At 42.6% G+C, this 18,095-nt stretch overlaps 1 protein-coding gene across 20 annotated transcripts in view; it reads right to left on the bottom strand.

Annotated features, from left to right (window-relative positions):
- Window positions 1-18,095, bottom strand: part of NRCAM (neuronal cell adhesion molecule) — a 320,573-nt gene that overhangs the window by 30,242 nt on the left and 272,236 nt on the right. For all 20 annotated transcript variants that reach the window (XM_067745908.1, XM_067745914.1, XM_067745919.1 and 17 more), the window contains 5 exons: window positions 13,259-13,456; window positions 13,091-13,161; window positions 11,862-12,087; window positions 11,355-11,470; window positions 9,812-10,016 (listed from right to left, as the gene is read on the bottom strand). In XM_067745908.1, coding sequence (XP_067602009.1) covers window positions 9,812-10,016; window positions 11,355-11,470; window positions 11,862-12,087; window positions 13,091-13,161; window positions 13,259-13,456 — 816 coding nt within the window. The remainder of the gene's footprint in view (window positions 1-9,811; window positions 10,017-11,354; window positions 11,471-11,861; window positions 12,088-13,090; window positions 13,162-13,258; window positions 13,457-18,095) is intronic.

Here is an 18,095-nt window from a genome sequence, read left to right as displayed (position 1 = left end):
CACACAACTCATCAAGATTTTTTTTTTGTTGGCTGCACCAGACGGCATGCGGGATATTAGATCCCTGACCCGGGTTCGAACCCGTGCCCCCTGCAGAAGTGTGGAGCCCTAACCACTGGACTGCCAGGGAATTCCCCAAGATTTTTGTCCTCTGTAACTCAGTTTTGTTCCTGATTCAGCTGAAAATACGTTAATAGAAACCTGTTGCGCTTTTCCTCACCATTTCCATTTAGATTCATTAAAACCATCCTCTCCAAATACATAAGGGCTTTGCCTTTATATGGACCCAAACCAATGGTTTAAAAAGAGATGGTACTTGTTTGTTTCGTGAATGGGGTCTTAATAAAAGTGAACTAGTGACTGAGTGGAACTATTCTAACCAGACTGTTGAGTAGAAGCAGCTATGTTCTTTCTGGGCTATTAAAGACTGTTTTCTCCAACAAATCAGGTGTCTCCAAACTGTCAGAACACCCTGGCTGCCGGGCTCTGGGCCTGAGCCAGCCCCCGCCCCAAGCGCAGAGAAGCTTTTATCCGGACAGCTGAGAGACGCCCGGCAGCTCGTAGTGATGGACAACAGCCCGGGTGCTGGCACACCCCTGGCTCTGGGAAAGGAGTGCAGGGTGTCAGGTTGTCCGTGGCAGAGGCTGGCAAATTACCAGCGGAAACATGCCTGGTCTTTTATCCACCTCCTCAGAGCATGATGGATGATGGCAGCCCTCCCTCACGACCGTGACCTTCTCTACCCAACCTACCATGTTCCCTAAACCCTCCTGTCCCTCTAGCCAGAAACCAGGCAGTCGAGCTGAATTTCCCCCTCTGCCTCATTTCCACCATCACCTGGGACACTAAATCCTGCTGCACCCACCCTGCTATGCCACTGCCCCCCTTCAGACCCTCGATGGCCTTTGCCTAGAACAGTCCTGGCCCATAGTTCTAAGCTTCCGCAAATCACCCCTTTGAGAATCTGATGACAGCCACAAACTCTCCCCAGAAAAATATACGCACCTTGTATATAATATTAGGGGGTTCATGGAGCTCCTTAAACCCATTCATCGACACCTGAAGAGACTACCATCCTCAGGTTAAGAGCTTCTGGCTTGAGGGTTAATATCCACAGCATTTAACACCATCCATCATTCTGGTCCTCCCTAGCTGACCTTCCTCCCTTTTCTCACCGTTCTCGGCTGCCTGACTTACTGTTCCCTGAAGGAGCCATGCTGTTTCTTACCTTTGGACAGACTACTCTTCTCCTGTCTGTTCTTTAATCCCCTGGTTCTCTTTTCTATGGCACCTTCCCCTGAGCCACGTAAAGGGCCAGTGCAGGGTCTCACTAGCGAAAGCCTCTAGTGGAAGGAGCCCTAAGCCTCCAAGGAGCAACGAGGCTGAGGACAAGGCATTGTAATGAGACGGGAGGTGGACACAGACGATTCTCAGAGGCTGTTGGGTAGCTGCCAACACCATGAGCCCTTCAACCAGGAGGCAGGACAGGGTTTGTCTGTGACCTGCTTTTAACCACACCTGGGTATATATCCGGAAAAAACAAAAACACTAATTCAAAAAGATACATGCGCCCCAACGTTCACAGCAGCATTATTTACAATAGCCCAAGCATGGAAGCAACCTAAGTGTTCATCAATAGATGAATGGATAAAGAAGATGTGGTACATATCTGCAGTGGAATACTACTCAGTCATAAAAAAGACTGTAACTTACATAATATTGTATAGCAACTATACTTTAATAAAAAAGAATTGTCCTCTAAAATAAAATTGTAACCAAAATGTTTATTTAAAAAAAAAAGACCAGGGCTTCCCTGGTGGCGCAGTGGTTGAGTCCGTCTGCCAATGCAGGGGACGTGGGTTTGTGCCCCGGTCCAGGAAGATCCCACACGCTGCGAAGCGGCTAGGCCCGTGAGCCATGGCTGCTGGGCCTGCACGTCCGGAGCCTGTGCTCTGCAACGGGAGAGGCCGCAGCAGTGAGAGGGCTGTGTACCACAAAAAAAAAAAAAAAAAAAAAAAAGACCTAAGCAATCCACAGCAGCTATCTGGATCATTTTCAATACTGGCTTGAGGCAAAATTCAAGATAAGCAAAGGCCATGCTGGTGCCTTTCTTACTACATGGTCCTCTCTCCTCATCCACTAGGCTCCCAGGTGTCCGTGTCCTGACCCCTCCGGCCCCCGCTCCCACATCAGCTGTGTGTGGTTCTCCCTTCCTCCACCCCTTGCATGGCCCACACTTGCAATGACGCTTCCATTCTCTTCCCAACACATTCTGTCAAGACGGCCAACCTTCTAACTCAGTTCCATGCTAGCATGAACTGCAAAGGTGCACTGAGAAAGAAGTAAACTACAACCTAGAGGATTCTCTTCCTTTCCAGATGTTTTTCTTAGGTGATCACATCTAGTTCTCATGCTTTCTGGCTAAGGTAACTGAGGTTTAGAGAAATTGTATGACTCGCTTCAGGTCAGAAAGCTAATGACCCAAGTCAGCATCAAATTAGCAAGATTCTACAACCTAAGTGTCCATCAACAGATAAATGGATAAAAAAGCTGTGGTATATCTATCTATCTATCTATCTATCTATCTATCTATCTATCTATCTATACATACATACACACACACACACACACACAATGGAATACTACTCAGCCATAAAAAAGAATGGAATTTTGCCATTTGTAGCAACATGGATGGACTTGGAGAGTATTATACTAAGTAAAATAAGCCAGACAGCGAAAGATAAATACTGTATGATAGTGCTTATATGTGGGATCTAAAAAATACAATAAAGTAGTGATTACAACATAAAAGAAGCAGATTCACAAATGCAGAGAATGAACTAGTGGTTACCAGTGGGAGGGACTGGGAGGTACAGACTATTGGAGGTAAGACAGGTGCAAGGGGGAATCGGGAAGATGGCGGAAGAGTAAGACACGGAGATCACCTTCCTCCCCACAGATACACCAGAAATATATCTACACATGGAACAACTCCTACAGAACACCTACTGAATACTGGCAGAAGACCTCAGACCTCCCAAAAGGCAAGAAACTCCCCCACGTACCCGGGTAGAGCAAAAGAAAAAAGAATAAACAGAGACAAAAGGATAGGGACAAGACCTGCACCAGTGGGAAGGAGCCGTGAAGGAGGAAAGGTTTCCACACAGCAGGAAGCCCCTTCGCGGGCGGAGACTGCGGGTGGCGGAGTGGGGAAGCTTTGGAGCCACGGAGGAGAGCACAGCAACATGGGTGCGGAGGGCAAAGCGGAGAGATTCCCGCACAGAGGATCGGTGCCAACCGGCACTCACCAGCACGAGAGGCTTGTCTGCTCGGGCGGGTGGGGCTGGGAGCTGAGGCTCGGGCTTCGGTCGGAGCACAGGGAGAGGACTGGGGCTGGCGTCGGGAACACAGCCTGCAGGGGATTAGTGCGCCGCGGCTAGCCGGGAGGGACTGCGGGGAAAAGTCTGGCCCTGCCGAAGAGGCAAGAGACTTTTTCTTCCCTCTTTGTTTCCTGGTGCACGAGGAGTGGGGATTAAGAGCGCTGCGTAAAGGAGCTCCAGAGACGGGCGCAAGCTGGGGCTAAAAGCGCGGACCCCAGAGACGGGCATGAGACGCTAAAGCTGCTGCTGCCGCCACCAAGAAGCCTGTGTGCGAGCACAGGTCGCTATCCACACGCCCCTTCTGGGGAGCCTGTGCAGCCAGCCACTGTCAGGGTCCCGGGATCCAGGGACAACTTCCCCGGGAGAACACACGGCGCGCCTCAGGCTGGTGCAACATCACGCCGGCCTCTGCCACTGCAGGCTCGCCCCGCACTCCGTGCCCCTCCCTCCCCCCACCTGAGTGAGCCAGAGCCCCCGAATCAGCGGCTCCTTTAACCCCGTCCTGTCTGAGTGAAGAACAGACGCCCTCTGGCGACCTACACGCAGAGGCAGGGCCAAATCCAAAGCTGAGCCCCGGGAGCTGTGTGAACAAAGAAGAGAAAGGGAAATCTCTCCCAGCAGCTTCAGGAGCAGCGGATTAAATCTCCACAATCAACTTGATGTACCCTGCATCTGTGGAATACATGAATAGACAACCAATCATCCCAAATTGAGGAGGTGGACTTTGAGAGCAAGATTTATTATTTTTTCCCCTTTTCCTCTTTTTGTGTGTATGTGTATGCTTCTTCGTGAGATTTTGTCTGTATAGCTTTGCTTTCAACATTTGTCCTAGGGTTCTATCCGTCCGTTTCTTTTTTTCCTTAAAAAATGTTTTTTCTTAATAATAGTAATAATTATTATTATTTTTTGCGGTACGTGGGCTTCTCACTGTTGTGGTCTGTCCCGTTGCGGAGCACAGGCTCCGGACGTGCAGGCTCAGCGGCCATGGCTCACGGGCCCAACTGCTCCGCGGCATGTGGGATCTTCCCGGACCGGGGCACGAACCCGTGTCCCCTGCATCGGCAAGCGGACTCTCAACCACTGCGCCACCAGGGAAGCCCTATTTTTTATTTTAATAACTTTATTTTATTTTATCTTACTTTATTTTATGCTCTTTCCTCTTTCTTTTCTTTCTTTCTTCCTTCCTTCCCTCCTTCCTTCCTTCCTCCCTCTCTCTCTCTCCCTCTTTCTTTCTTTCTACTTTTTCTCCCTTTTATTCTGAGCCGTGTGGATGAAAGGCTCTTGGTGCAGCAGCCAGGAGTCAGTGCTGTGCCTCTGAGGTGGGAGAGCCAACTTCAGGACACTGGTCCACAAGAGACCTCCCAGCTCCACATAATATCAAACAGCGAAAATCTCCCAGAGATCTCCATCTCAACACCAGCACCCAGCTTCACTCAACGACCAGCAAGCTACAGTGCTGGACACCCTATGCCAAACAACTAGCAAGACAGGAACACAACCCCACCCATTAGCAGAGAGGCTGCCTAAAATCATAATAAGGCCACAGACACCCCAAAACACACCACCAGACGTGGACGTGCCCACCAGAAAGACAAGATCCAGCCTCATCCACCAGAACACAGGCACTAGTCCCCTCCACCAGGAAGCCTACACAACCCATTGAACCAACTTTAGCCACTGGGGACAGACACCAAAAACAACGGGAACTATGAACCTGCAGCCTGCAAAAAGGAGACCCCAAACACAGTAAGATAAGCAAAATGACAAGACAGAGAAACACACAGCAGATGAAGGAGCAAGATAAAAACCCCCAGACCTAACAAATGAAGAGGAAATAGGCAGTCTACCTGAAAAAGAATTCAGAATAATGATAGTAAAGATGATCCAAAATCTTGGAAATAGAACAGAGAAAATGCAAGAAACATTTAACAAGGAACTAGAAGAACTAAAGATGAAACAAGCAACGATGAACAACACAATAAATGAAATTAAAAATACTCTAGATGGGATCAATAGCAGAATAACTGAGGCAGAAGAACAGATAAGTGACCTGGAAAGTGACCTGGAAGATAAAATCGTGGAAATAACTACTGCAGAGCAGAATAAAGAAAAAAGAATGAAAAGAACTGAGGACAGTCTCAGAGACCCCTGGGACAACATTAAACGCACCAACATTCGAAATTAGAGGGGTTCCAGAAGAAGAAGAGAAAAAGAAAGGGACTGAGAAAATATTTGAAGAGACTATAGTTGAAACCTTCCCTAATATGGGAAAGGAAACAGTTAATCAAGTCCAGGAAGCACAGCAAGTCCCATACAGGATAAATCCAAGGAGAAACACGCCAAGACACATATTAATCTAACTGTCAAAAATTAAATACAAAGAAAACATATTAAAAGCAGCAAGGGAAAAACAACAAATAACACACAAGGGAATCCCCATAAGGTTAACAGCTGATCTTTCAGCAGAAACTCTGCAAGCCAGAAGGGACTGGCAGGACATATTTAAAGTGATGAAGGAGAAAAACCTACAACCAAGATTACTCTACCCAGCAAGGATCTCATTCAGATTTGATGGAGAAATTAAAACCTTTACAGACAAGCAAAAGCTGAGAGAGTTCAGCACCACCAAACCAGCTTTACAACAAACGCTAAAGGACCTTCTCTAGGCAAGAAACACAAGAGAAGGAAAAGACCTACAATAACAAACCCAAAACAATTAAGAAAATGGGAATAGGAACATACATATCAATAATTACCTTAAATGTAAATGGATTAAATGCTCCCACCAAAAGACACAGACTGGCTGAATGGATACAAAAACAAGACCCATCTATATGCTGCCTACAAGAGACCCACTTCAGACCTAGAGACACATACAGACTGAAAGTGAGGGGTTGGAAAAAGATATTCCATGAAAATGGAAACCAAAAGAAAGCTGGAGTAGCAATTCTCATATCAGACAAAATAGACTTTAAAATAAAGACTATTACAGGAGACAAAGAAGGACACTACGTAATGATCAAGGGATCGATCCAAGAAGATATAACAATTGTAAATATTTATGCACCCAACATAGGAGCACTTCAATACATAAGGCAAATACTAACAGCCATAAAAGGGGGAATCGACAGTAACACATTCATAGTAGGGGACTTTAGCCCCCCACTTCCACCAATGGACAGATCATCCAAAATGAAAATAAAGAAGGAAACACAAGCTTTAAATGATACATTAAACAAGATGGACTTAATGGATATTTATAGGACATTCCATCCAAAAACAACAGAATATACATTTTTCTCAGGTGCTCATGGAACATTCTCCAGGAGAGATCATATCTTGGGTCACAAATCAAGCCTTGGTAAATTTAAGAAAACTGAAATTGTATCAAGTATCTTTTCTGACCACAGCACTATGAGACTAGATATCAATTACAGGAAAAGATCTGTAAAAAATACAAACACATGGAGGCTAAACAATACACTACTTAATAACCAGGAGATCACTGAAGAAATCAAGAGGAAATCAAAAAATACCTAGAAACAAATTACAATGGAGACATGATGACCCGAAACCTATGGGATGCAGCAAAAGCAGTTCTAGGAGGGAAGTTTATAGCAATACAATCCTACCTTACGAACAGGAAACATCTCGAATAAACAACCTAACCTTGCACCTAAAGCAGTTAGAGAACGAAGAACAGAAAAAACCTCAAAGTTAGCAGAAGGAAAGAAATCATAAAGATCAGATCAGAAATAAATGAAAAAGAAATGAATGAAATGATAGCAAAGATCAATAAAACTAAAAGCTGGTTCTTTGAGAAGATAAACAAAATTGATAAAGCATTAGCCAGACTCATCAAGAAAAAAAGGGAGAAGACTCAAATCAATAGAATTAGAAATGAAAAAGGAGAAGTAACAACTGACACTGCAGAAATACAAAGGATCATGAGAGATTACTACAAGCAACTCTATGCCAATAAAATGGACAACATGGAAGAAATGGACAAATTCTTAGAAAAGCACAACCTGCCAAGACTGAATCAGGAAGAAACAGAAAATATGAACAGACCAATCACAAGCACTGAAATGAAACTGTGATTAAAAATCTTCCAACAAACAAAAGCCCAGGACCAGATGGCTTCACAGGCGAATTCTATCAAACATTTAGAGAACAGCTAACTTCTATCCTTCTCAAACTCCTCCAAAATATAGCAGAGGGAGGAACACTCCCAAACTCATTCTACGAGGCCACCATCACCCTGACACCAAAACCAGACAAGGATGTCACAAAGAAAGAAAACTACAGGCCAATATCACTGATGAACATAGATGCAAAAATCCTCAACAAAATACTAGCAAACAGAATCCAACAGCATATTAAAAGGATCATACACCATGATCATGGGGTTTATTCCAGGAATGCAAGGATTCTTCAATATATGCAAATCAATCAATGTGATACACCATATTAACAAATTGAAGGAGAAAAACCATATGATCGTCTCAATAGATGCAGAGAAAGCTTTTGACAAAATTCAACACCCATTTATGATAAAAACCCTGCAGAAAGTACGCATAGAGGGAACTTTCCTCAACATAATAAAGGCCATATATGACAAACCCAGAGCCAACATCGTCCTCAATGGTGAAAAACTGAAAGCATTTCCACTAAGATCAGGAACAAGACAAGGTTGCCCACTCTCACCACTCTTATTCAACATAGTTTTGGAAGTTTTAGCCACAGCAATCAAAGAAGAAAAGGAAATAAAAGGAATCCAAATCGGAAAAGAAGAAGTAAAGCTGTCACTGTTTGCAGATGACATGATACTATACATAGAGAATCCTAAAGATGCTACCAGAAAACTACTAGAGCTAATCAATGCATTTGGTAAAGTAGCAGGATACAAAATTAATGCACAGAAATCTCTGGCATTCCTATACACTAATGATGAAAAATCTGAAAATGAAATCAGGAAAACACTCCCATTTACCATTGCACCAAAAAGAATAAAATATCTAGGAATAAACCTACCTAAGGAGACAAAAGACCTGTATGCAGAAAATTATAAGACATTGATGAAAGAAATTAAAGATGATACAAATAGATGGAGAGATATACCATGTTCTTGGATTGGAAGAATCAACATTGTGAAAATGACTCTACTACCCAAAGCAATCTACAGATTCAATGCAATCCCTATCAAACTACCAATGGCATTTTTCACAGAACTAGAACAAAAAATTTCACAAGTTGTATGGAAACACAAAAGACCCTGAATAGCCAAAGCAATCTTGAGAACAAAAAACGGAGCTGGAGGAATCAGGCTCCCTGACTTCAGACTATACTACAAAGCTACAGTAATCAAGACAGTATGGTACTGGCACAAAAACAGAAAGATAGATGAATGGAACAGGATAGAAAGTCCAGAGATAAACCCACACACATATGGTCACCTTATCTTTGATAAAGGAGGCAGGAATGTAGAGTGGAGAAAGGACAGCCTCTTCAATAAGTGGTGCTGGGAAAACTGGACACATGTAAAAGTATGAAATTAGATCACTCCCTAACACCGTACACAAAAATAAACTCAAAATGGATTAAAGACCTAAATGTAAGGTCAGAAATTATCAAACTCTTAGAGGAAAACATAGGCAGAACACTCTATGACATAAATCACAGCAAGATCCTTTTTGACCCACCTCCCAGAGAAATGGAAATAAAAACAAAATAAACAAATGGGACCTAATGAAACTAGAGGGGTGGGATAGGGAGGGCGGGAGAGAGGGAAACGCCAAGAGGGAAGAGATATGGGAACATATGTATATGTATAACTGATTCACTTTGTTATAAAGCAGAAACTGGCACACCACTGTAAAGTAATTATACTCCAATAAAGATGTTAAAAAAAACAAAGACAGGCTCAAGGATGTATTTTACTACATGGGGAATATAAGCAATATTTTGTAATAACTGGAAATGGAAAGTAACATTTAAAAATTGTATAAAAATAGCGAATTCCCTGGTGGTTCAATGGTTAGGACTTGGAGTTTTCACTGTCAGGGCCCAGGTTCAATCCCTGGTCGGGGAACTAAGATTCTGCAAGCCATGCAGCTCAGCCAAAAAAAAAAAGTTGTATAAAAATTTTAAAAGTTTAAAAAAAATTAGCAAGGTTTTTGACCGTGTGATTAACTGTGGAGAAAAATTTTAAGTGAAGTGAAAGGGGGTTTTAGGGAATCCTCTGAAGCCTTCCCCACACCCTCAGGCCCTAGATGAGCTGACACTCTGTCAGCTCTGTGTGTGCTGTGTTCATCTGTGGGAAAATCACACTTGGCTTCCAGAATATACTTTCTTTGGGGGCCCATCGGTCACGCAAAGTCTCTCAGGATGCACCACACGCTGCTAGGATCTCAGTGACACGCCCACCCTACCTCCTTCCGGGGTATTGAAGACCCTGTCGGGGCTGGCTGGGCCCTCCCCTTTCCCATTGACCACGCGGACATTCAGTGTGTAGTGGCTAAAGGGCTCCAGCCCAGGCAACATGCCATGAGTCTTGCTGCCCTGGAAAGTGAGGATCTTTTTCTCAATATGGCGTCTGTTTCTGGTTGATAAACTCTGTGCCTTCCAGTAGTAAATCTGAAACAGCAAGAGTAAAAGTCAGGGATGGACAACGGAGCCAACAGAATCCTCATGCTCACAAAATTAAAGTTTTATTATTATTTTTTTTCCCAGAAGGTTCCCTTGGTACACTTTAGACTAGTGGAACAACTGACAGATATCAATTCTGAGGCAAGTGAGTAGAAGGCATAGGTAATGAGGGAAATTAAGAAATTGTGATGAAGCTCGGTTATGCTATGTTGTTGGAGAAGTCTAAGTGAAATAAACCGAAGAAGTGAAACAGCATGAGACCCATACAGAAGGATTTAAGCGTCCTTCACTTGTGTAAAATATTCTAACGGCAAAAATTACTGCCCAATATTTATGTACTTTTCCAGAGTTAATACAACTTCATGTACAATATATCATTTAGTTTAATACTAAAAACCACAGTGAAGCTTTTATTATTACTATTCCTACAGTACAGAAGCGCCCCTGGGCTATCAAGAGGTAAGAAGACCCTCCACTTCAAGTCTAGGGCTTTCTCACTATGCCAAACTGCATCACTTAATTAAAAATACTTATTTTTTGGTATGAAATTGGAGACACAGATTTTGAAGAGATAAAGTGTTGATTAACTTCGGATAGAAATCCAGAACTATTGTTTACTAAGTCCTCTTAAAGTCATCTTAGGAGTTTAAAGGCACCTTCAAGAGAAATCAACATAAATACAGAATCTGGCAATCTTGGAGGAAGAAAAACCAAAAACCCCAAGTTGAACATGATGCAGTGCAAAATCCGACCTCTAGAGGTCAGGGTTTGACCAATCAAAGCCTTGACTGCCTTGGTAGGTGTGCAAGTTCTTTGACCACCTCTCAAATCAAAACTATGAATTGGTCTTTCTGTGCTTCCCAAGAACACAGATAACTGATGTTTATAAGAATAACTGAGTTGGAACTCTATGATCTTGAACTATAAACTATTTAAAACAAAAGTCTACATTGTTTTCTGGATAGTTTTGTTTGTTCAACACATGGTTTTGTTCGTTTAAAACCACAGTCAGTGTGCTTTTAAAGCTAGGTGCATTTCATTACATCCTAGTTTTTTGAACATTAGTTTCCCCCATTTCGTGCATGCGGTAACTGTTGAGTTGGCAGAATGCAGACTATCTGTGGGAAAAATGGGGAAAGAATTTTTTTCTCCCTTTGTGTGCAGTGAGATTTCGATCCAGCTCTAGAGGGGATGCTTCAGAGGTAGGCTTCCTGAGGCAGTACACCTCATGAACTCTCAAGGCCTCCTCCGGCCAAGCAAAGGGCGTCTGGCATTGGCCGACGGACTGTTTCTGAGAAAAGAACACGAAAGGTCTCTTTCACTTGCCCGATAGCCCTGCAGGTGTCCTCGGATACTTTTCAGAGGTACCGGGTCCCAGTGCACCTCGGCTAAGGTGCTGTTTACCACGTTTACGTGCACATTCCCGGGAGCCACCATTGGGACTAGGGAAAGATGAGAAAGGGGGGTAGAAGTATCAATGTCATTTTGAATTTCATGCAAAAACTGTCACCATCTCCTAATTTTGGCTTGAAACATGCCCCAGCCTGATTCTATGTATAATCAAGGATGGAGAATAGATGGATTTTTTTTTTTTGAGCACTGTTCATTTGACTTTGTGAGAACAACATATCTTTTTAAAAAGTAATAACTTTTAACATGCTGAACCTATTTTCTATGTAGCAGGCTGTTTAGATGCAGAAATGTTGAGCGAAATCATGGCTGCCTCCCATCCTCCCTCCCAATCTCAGCACCTCTGGACATGGCCTTGACTTGCACTTTGGTAAGTCTGTTTTGCTGGGGAAAAATAGACATGAAGTAGCATCAGGCACTTACGGTCTTCTCCCGAATGTCCCAGGACCACAGCTGGCTCTGGAGCAAAGCCCGCGTCGTTCAGGGCCTGAACTTTGATCAGGTATGGGACAAAGGTCGGGGTGCCCGAGACAATGTATTTGGATACGTCTGCCACAACCATAGACGTCCATTCATCATCACCATCCTTCTGGCGCCAGCTAACTTTGTACTGAAGGCCTGGCCCATTAGATTCGAAACCATTCAAGGGCTACAAGAAAAGCCAGACCATCAGAGCTTATAAAACAGATCGGCGGTGCCATCTCTTACTGGAACGGCAAATTCAATTCCCAGACTTAAGACGGTGAGCACTGCGCCACCCAAGTACAAGCTATGAACAATTTTCTCCAGGGACCTTTTGTCCGTTTTTTTCACCTGTGATGAGATCCACAGCTTGTTTGGGATCAACATTTCAAAGGTGGTTAATCTCTATCTTGAAGTAGTAAAAACCACCTAGGCCTCTCAGATTCTGGCTCCACAGTCATGGGTAGGTGACATAAAACTTTCCAGGTATATAGTTTCCTTTATGTGCTCCTGGTTGTGTGACAGCACCTCACTGTCTATTTTACTTGGCGACTGAAATTGTGAACTACTTCTTTCTTTAAAAAAAAATACAGAGATTGGCTTGTCATTCTATCCTGTTTCTACACGCATGTACGTATCTAAGTATATACAAACATGTATGTATCTAAGTATGGATGTATGGATCGATCTAAAATAAGTTTTAAAATCACACAAGTAAATATATATTAATTTTCCAAGTCCAGAAAATAGAGACAGGCCAAAAAGAAAAAAGTAGAAGAAGTTGACTACTGGTACCTGTCTTCTAGATGGTTCTCTATGATGGTGACAACACAAGCTAGAATTTATTGAGCGCATTCTATGTGATAGGCACCATTCTAAGTGCGTTATAAGTGCATTAACTCCTTTAATCTTACGAGGTTGGTTCACTGTTATTCCCATCACACAGATACACAGTAGAGATGGTAAAGAAATGCCTTAAAGTCACACAGTTACTAAGTGGCAAAGCTGGAATTTGTACCGTTCATTTTGGCTCCAAGGATCAAGCTTTTACCTACTACACGATTAATAAATATATGATATATGTATATATTCCAAAAAATGTGTGAAAGGGGATTTTAATACAGGTATTATTTAAAAACAACTTTTCTTTCCACTCTAAAATATAGTTGAATATTTCAGACATAGCTCACCTTCCACGTAATCACCAAATTATCCGGCTCTGATCCCAGCCCTTCCACAGCCGTGGGATTTTTATCTGGTTCTAGAAGTTAAACAGCCACATACTCGTAAACTTTGGTCTCTTGCAAACAGTGGAAAACCCTTCTATTTTATTTCATATCACAGAAGTCGTGCTTTACCTGCAGCTTTAGTCAAATACTGCTCAGATGCCTCGCTGGGCAAGCTCCTTCCCAGGCTGTTTACTGCCATCACTCGGAAGGAATAGTTGACATAGGGCGACAACTTCAGCTGGGCTGTGGTCTGAGCTCCAGGGACTTCAGTTTGGTGATGCCACAGCCCCGGCTCATGCATTGCATCTTCATATTCAATGATGAATTCTGGCCACAGCACACACACACAACAAATCCAAGACATGAATTCAGTCACCCAATGGTAGGTTGCGAGGATAACGAACAGGACAATCTTAACAAGAGCAGCTGAACATGAATTATCTCACTTTCAAGAAAAATTCACTAGAATATTTTGATTTCAGAAGCCTAGTGTCCTCAACACTTAAGCAAATCCAATAAGAGTATGCTTTCTCTAGCATGCTGAGTTTAGCTCCTTAAGATTGTTTAGAAGTGACCCACATATTCCTAGGAAAGTTTAAACATACGAAAAGATGATTGATTTTTTCATAACAGGAGATGTTACGTGAAATACAGAGAGATACCTTCTCCCACCAAAAAGACTGGCAAAATCAAATGTTTAACACATTTTGCGAACTATGACAAAGGGAAACAATCATTCTCATACTTTGTGGGAAGTGTAAATTGGTACAACTTCTATAGGGGACAATTTAGAACATCTAACAATATTTAGATATTTAGATAACTCAGAGACCCTTTGACTCAGAAATTGTGCTTCCAGCGATTTATTTTGAATAAATGTGCTCATGAATATGTTCGAAGGCACATGAAAAAGAATCCACATGGCAGCATTGTTTGCAACTGAAACAACCTAATTGCAAACAATTGTTCATCAATAGGACACTGATGAACCTAAATGTTCATCAATAGGACACTGATTAAATAAATTATGATGCATCCACACAATGGAACATTCTGCAGCTGTAAAAAATGAATAGGGCTGCTCCACATGTACTGAAACAGAATGATTTCTAAAATATATTGTTAAGTGAAACCAAGTAGGGTTTAGAACATAATCCAGTGTGTGCTGGATACTACAGTTGTATAAAAATAAAAAGATTTACTATAACATGTACATATACACATACGCTTGAAAGTACATGTGTTACCTCTTGGAGGATACACACTGTAACACTGGTGTCACCGGAGGAATTGAGAATCAGGGGTGGGAGGAAGACTTACTTTCCAGTGCATACCTACCCTCTTGTCTCTCTTAAAATTTTGTAGTATGTACATGTTTTACCCTTGTAAAAAATAAGTATTTATTTGAAACGATATATGCACCCCAATGTTCACTGCAGCACTATGTACAATAAGCCAAGATATGGAAGCAACCTAAATGTCCATCGACAGATGAATGGATAAAGATGTTGCACATACATACAATGGAATGTTACTCAGCCATAAAAAGAATGAAATAATGCCACCTGCAGCAACATGGATGGACTAGAGATGATCATATTAAGTGAATTAAGCCAGGCAGAGAAAGACAAATATCATACGATATTGCATATATGTGGAATCTAAAAGAAAATGATACAAATGAACTTATATACAAAACAGAAATAGAGGGCTTCCCTGGTGGCGCAGTGGTTGAGAGTCCGCCTGCCGATGCAGGGGACACAGGTTCGTGCCCCGGTGCTGCGGAGTGGCTAGGCCCGTGAGCCATGGCCGCTGAGCCTGCGCGTCCGGAGCCTGTGCTCCGCAACGGGAGAGGCCACAACAGTGAGAGGCCCGCGTACCGCAAAACAACAACAACAAAAAACACCGAAATAGACCCCCAGACATAGAAAACAAACTTGCGGTTACCAGAGGGGAAAGGTAGGGGGAGGGATAAATGAGGAGCTTGGGATTAACATATACACACTACTGTATATAAAAGAGATAACCAACAAGGACCTACTGTATAGCAGAGGGAACTATGCTCAATATTTTGTAATAACCTATAAAGAAGAAGAATGTCAAAAAAATATATGTATAACTGAATCACTTTGTTGTAAACCTGAAACTAATACAACATTGTAAATCAACTATACTTCAATAAAAAAAAAGAAATGCAAAAAATAGGTATTTAGATATTCATTATCTAAATTGCCTACTACATGCCATGTACCATGATATGAATTAAAGGTACAAAGATGAACTAGAAATACGTGTTGCAATGCTCGGAAGCTCAGCACTTAGAGTTCTCCTTCTAATCTATGTTAATTTGCTGGTGATCTCCAGTTTCATAAACTGATGACCTTCACATTTATATCTTCAGCCCCTATCTCTCCCCAGAACTGCAGACTTGGATACTTAATTGCCTACTCAAGAATTCCACTTGTTTGTCTAGTACAGCATCTCAAATTGGATGTGACCAAGACTCATTCTGCTCTTCACCCCAACTGGTAGTGACAACTCAGGTCAAAACCTTGAAGTCCTTCTTGGCTTTCCCCTTCTCTTACTCTCAATAGACCTGTTGGCTGTACCTTTAAAATATATTCAAAATCTCAGCTTACCATTTCTCAGCTCCTCCATCCCTATAAGCCTATTCCAGGTCACCAAGATCTCTTGTGAGAATTATTGCATAACCTCCTAGCTCACAAGTTCCCAAACTTTCTTAGTTCATGGTGTGCTTAGTGTCTCAGTAATTTTTTTCATGGCTCCCTTAGGTCAAAAGAAATACCTAACATCTCTGTGTATTAAGGAGTTAGGTCTATATAATCTAATAAGTGTTTATGTCTTAAAATCTACTGGGCACCGCATAACTTGTCCAACCTTGTAAACAGATTTGACACCACCTTCCTCATTTCCTGTTTCACACTTATTTTCACATGGTACTTGCTTTTTATCACCACAAAGGCTTTGCGGAGATATGACACTGTCACAGTGTGATGTAGCACTATCAATACTGAAACTGTGAACTGCCTCCAGCTAGTATTTCATGGGGTGTCTGAGAGATGTCCCTGTGTTTTTTAAAAACCAAAATTTTGGGGCTTCCCTGGTGGCTCAGCGGTTAAGAATCCGCCTGCCGATGCAGGGGACAGGGTTCGAGCCCTGGGCCAGGAAGATCCCACATGCCGTGGAGCAACTAAGCCCGTGTGCCACAACTACTGAGCCTGCGCTCTAGAGCCCATGAGCCACAACTACTGAGCCCATGTTCCACAACTACTGAAGCCTGCATGCCTAGAGCCCGTGCTCCGTAACAAGAGAAGCCACCGCAATGAGAAGCCTGCGCACCACAAGGAAGAGTAGCCCCTGCTCGCCACAACTAGAGAAAGCCTGTGCGCAGCAACGAAGACCCAACTCAGCCAAAAAATAAAATTAAATTAAAAAAATAAAACCCAACATTTAAAAATCAAAAACTTAATATCCGGAGGCACCTCTGAGGTTTGCTGACGTTCTGTATGGTATTTCAACGCATGGTTTGAGAACTGTAGTCCTGCCGGGTCTCCCCACTCTCCCTCTTGTTCCTCTCTAGACCATTTTCAATAGAACAGCCAGTGTGATCCATTCCTCTACTTCAGGGGTCCCCAACCCCTGGGCTGTGGACCGATACTGGTCCATGGCTTGTTAGGCTTGTTAGGCGGGCAAGTGAAGCTTCATCTGCCCCTCCCCATTGCTTGCATTACCACCTGAGCCATCGCTTGCATTACTGCCCGAACCATGGCTCACATTACCGCCTGAACCATCCCCCCTCTCCCCCTCCGTGGAAAAACGCTTCCACGAAGCTAGTCCCTGGTGCCAAAAAGACTGGGGACTGCTGCTCTACTTAAATCCCTCCAATTCCTTCCCAACCCCTACAAGGGCCTACAAGGCCCTGCACAGTGCACATCCCACTCCACCCACCAACTCTTTGCCTCTTTGACCTTCTCTCCTACTTCACTTCTTCTTGTTCATTTCACTCCAGCCAGCCACAGTGGCTTCCGAGAGACATGCTCCTGTCTCAGGGGCTTTGCTGTTTTTCTTGCTCTCCCTGGAAAGGTCTTCCTTCAGTTAACTGCATAGTGCGTTCACTACCTCTCTCCTCATGTCTTTATTGACATACTCAAACGTTACCTTCTTTTTAAAAATTTATTATTTTTTTAACTGGAGTATAGTTGATTCACAGTATTGTGTTAGTTTCAGGCGTATAGCAAAGTGATTTGGTTATACATAAATAAATGTATATAACTATATTCTTTTTCCCCATTCTTTTCTTTTATAGTTTATTACAATACATTGAATATAGCTCCCTGTGCTATACAGTAAATCCTTGTTTGGCAGTGCACATCTGTTAATCCCAAATTCCTAATTTATTCCTCCCCCATTCCCCTTTGGTAACCATAAGTTTGTTTTCTATGTCTATGAGTCTATTTTTATTTTATAAATTAGTTCATTTGCACTATTTATTAGATTCCACATATAAGGGATATCATATAATATTTGTCTTTCTCCATCTTACTTCACTTAGTATGATACTTTCTAGGTCCATCCATGTTGCTGCAAATGGCATGATTTCATTCTTTTTTATGGCTGAGTAGTATTCCACTGTATATATGTACCACATCTTCTTTATCCATTCATGTGTTGATGGACACTTAGGTTGCGCCTGTGTCTCGGCTATTGTAAACAGTGCCACTGTGAACTTCGGGATGCATGTATCTTTTTGAATTACAGCTTTCATTTTTCCTGGATATATGCCCAGGGGTTGGATTGCTGGATCATCTGGTAACTCTATTTTCAGTTTTTTAAGGAACCTCCATACTGTTTTGCATACGAATGTTACCTGCTTAAGGTAGCCTTTCCTGACCACCCTGTTTGCAATTATACCCCTGACCCTCATATTCTTTACTCTCCTTCTCCT

Source organism: Pseudorca crassidens, chromosome 8, assembly GCF_039906515.1.
Source record: "Pseudorca crassidens isolate mPseCra1 chromosome 8, mPseCra1.hap1, whole genome shotgun sequence".
NCBI classification, from domain to species: Eukaryota; Metazoa; Chordata; class Mammalia; order Artiodactyla; family Delphinidae; genus Pseudorca; species Pseudorca crassidens.
Note: the sequence above shows the minus strand (reverse complement) of the source record. Positions and strands in the feature narration are given on the sequence as shown.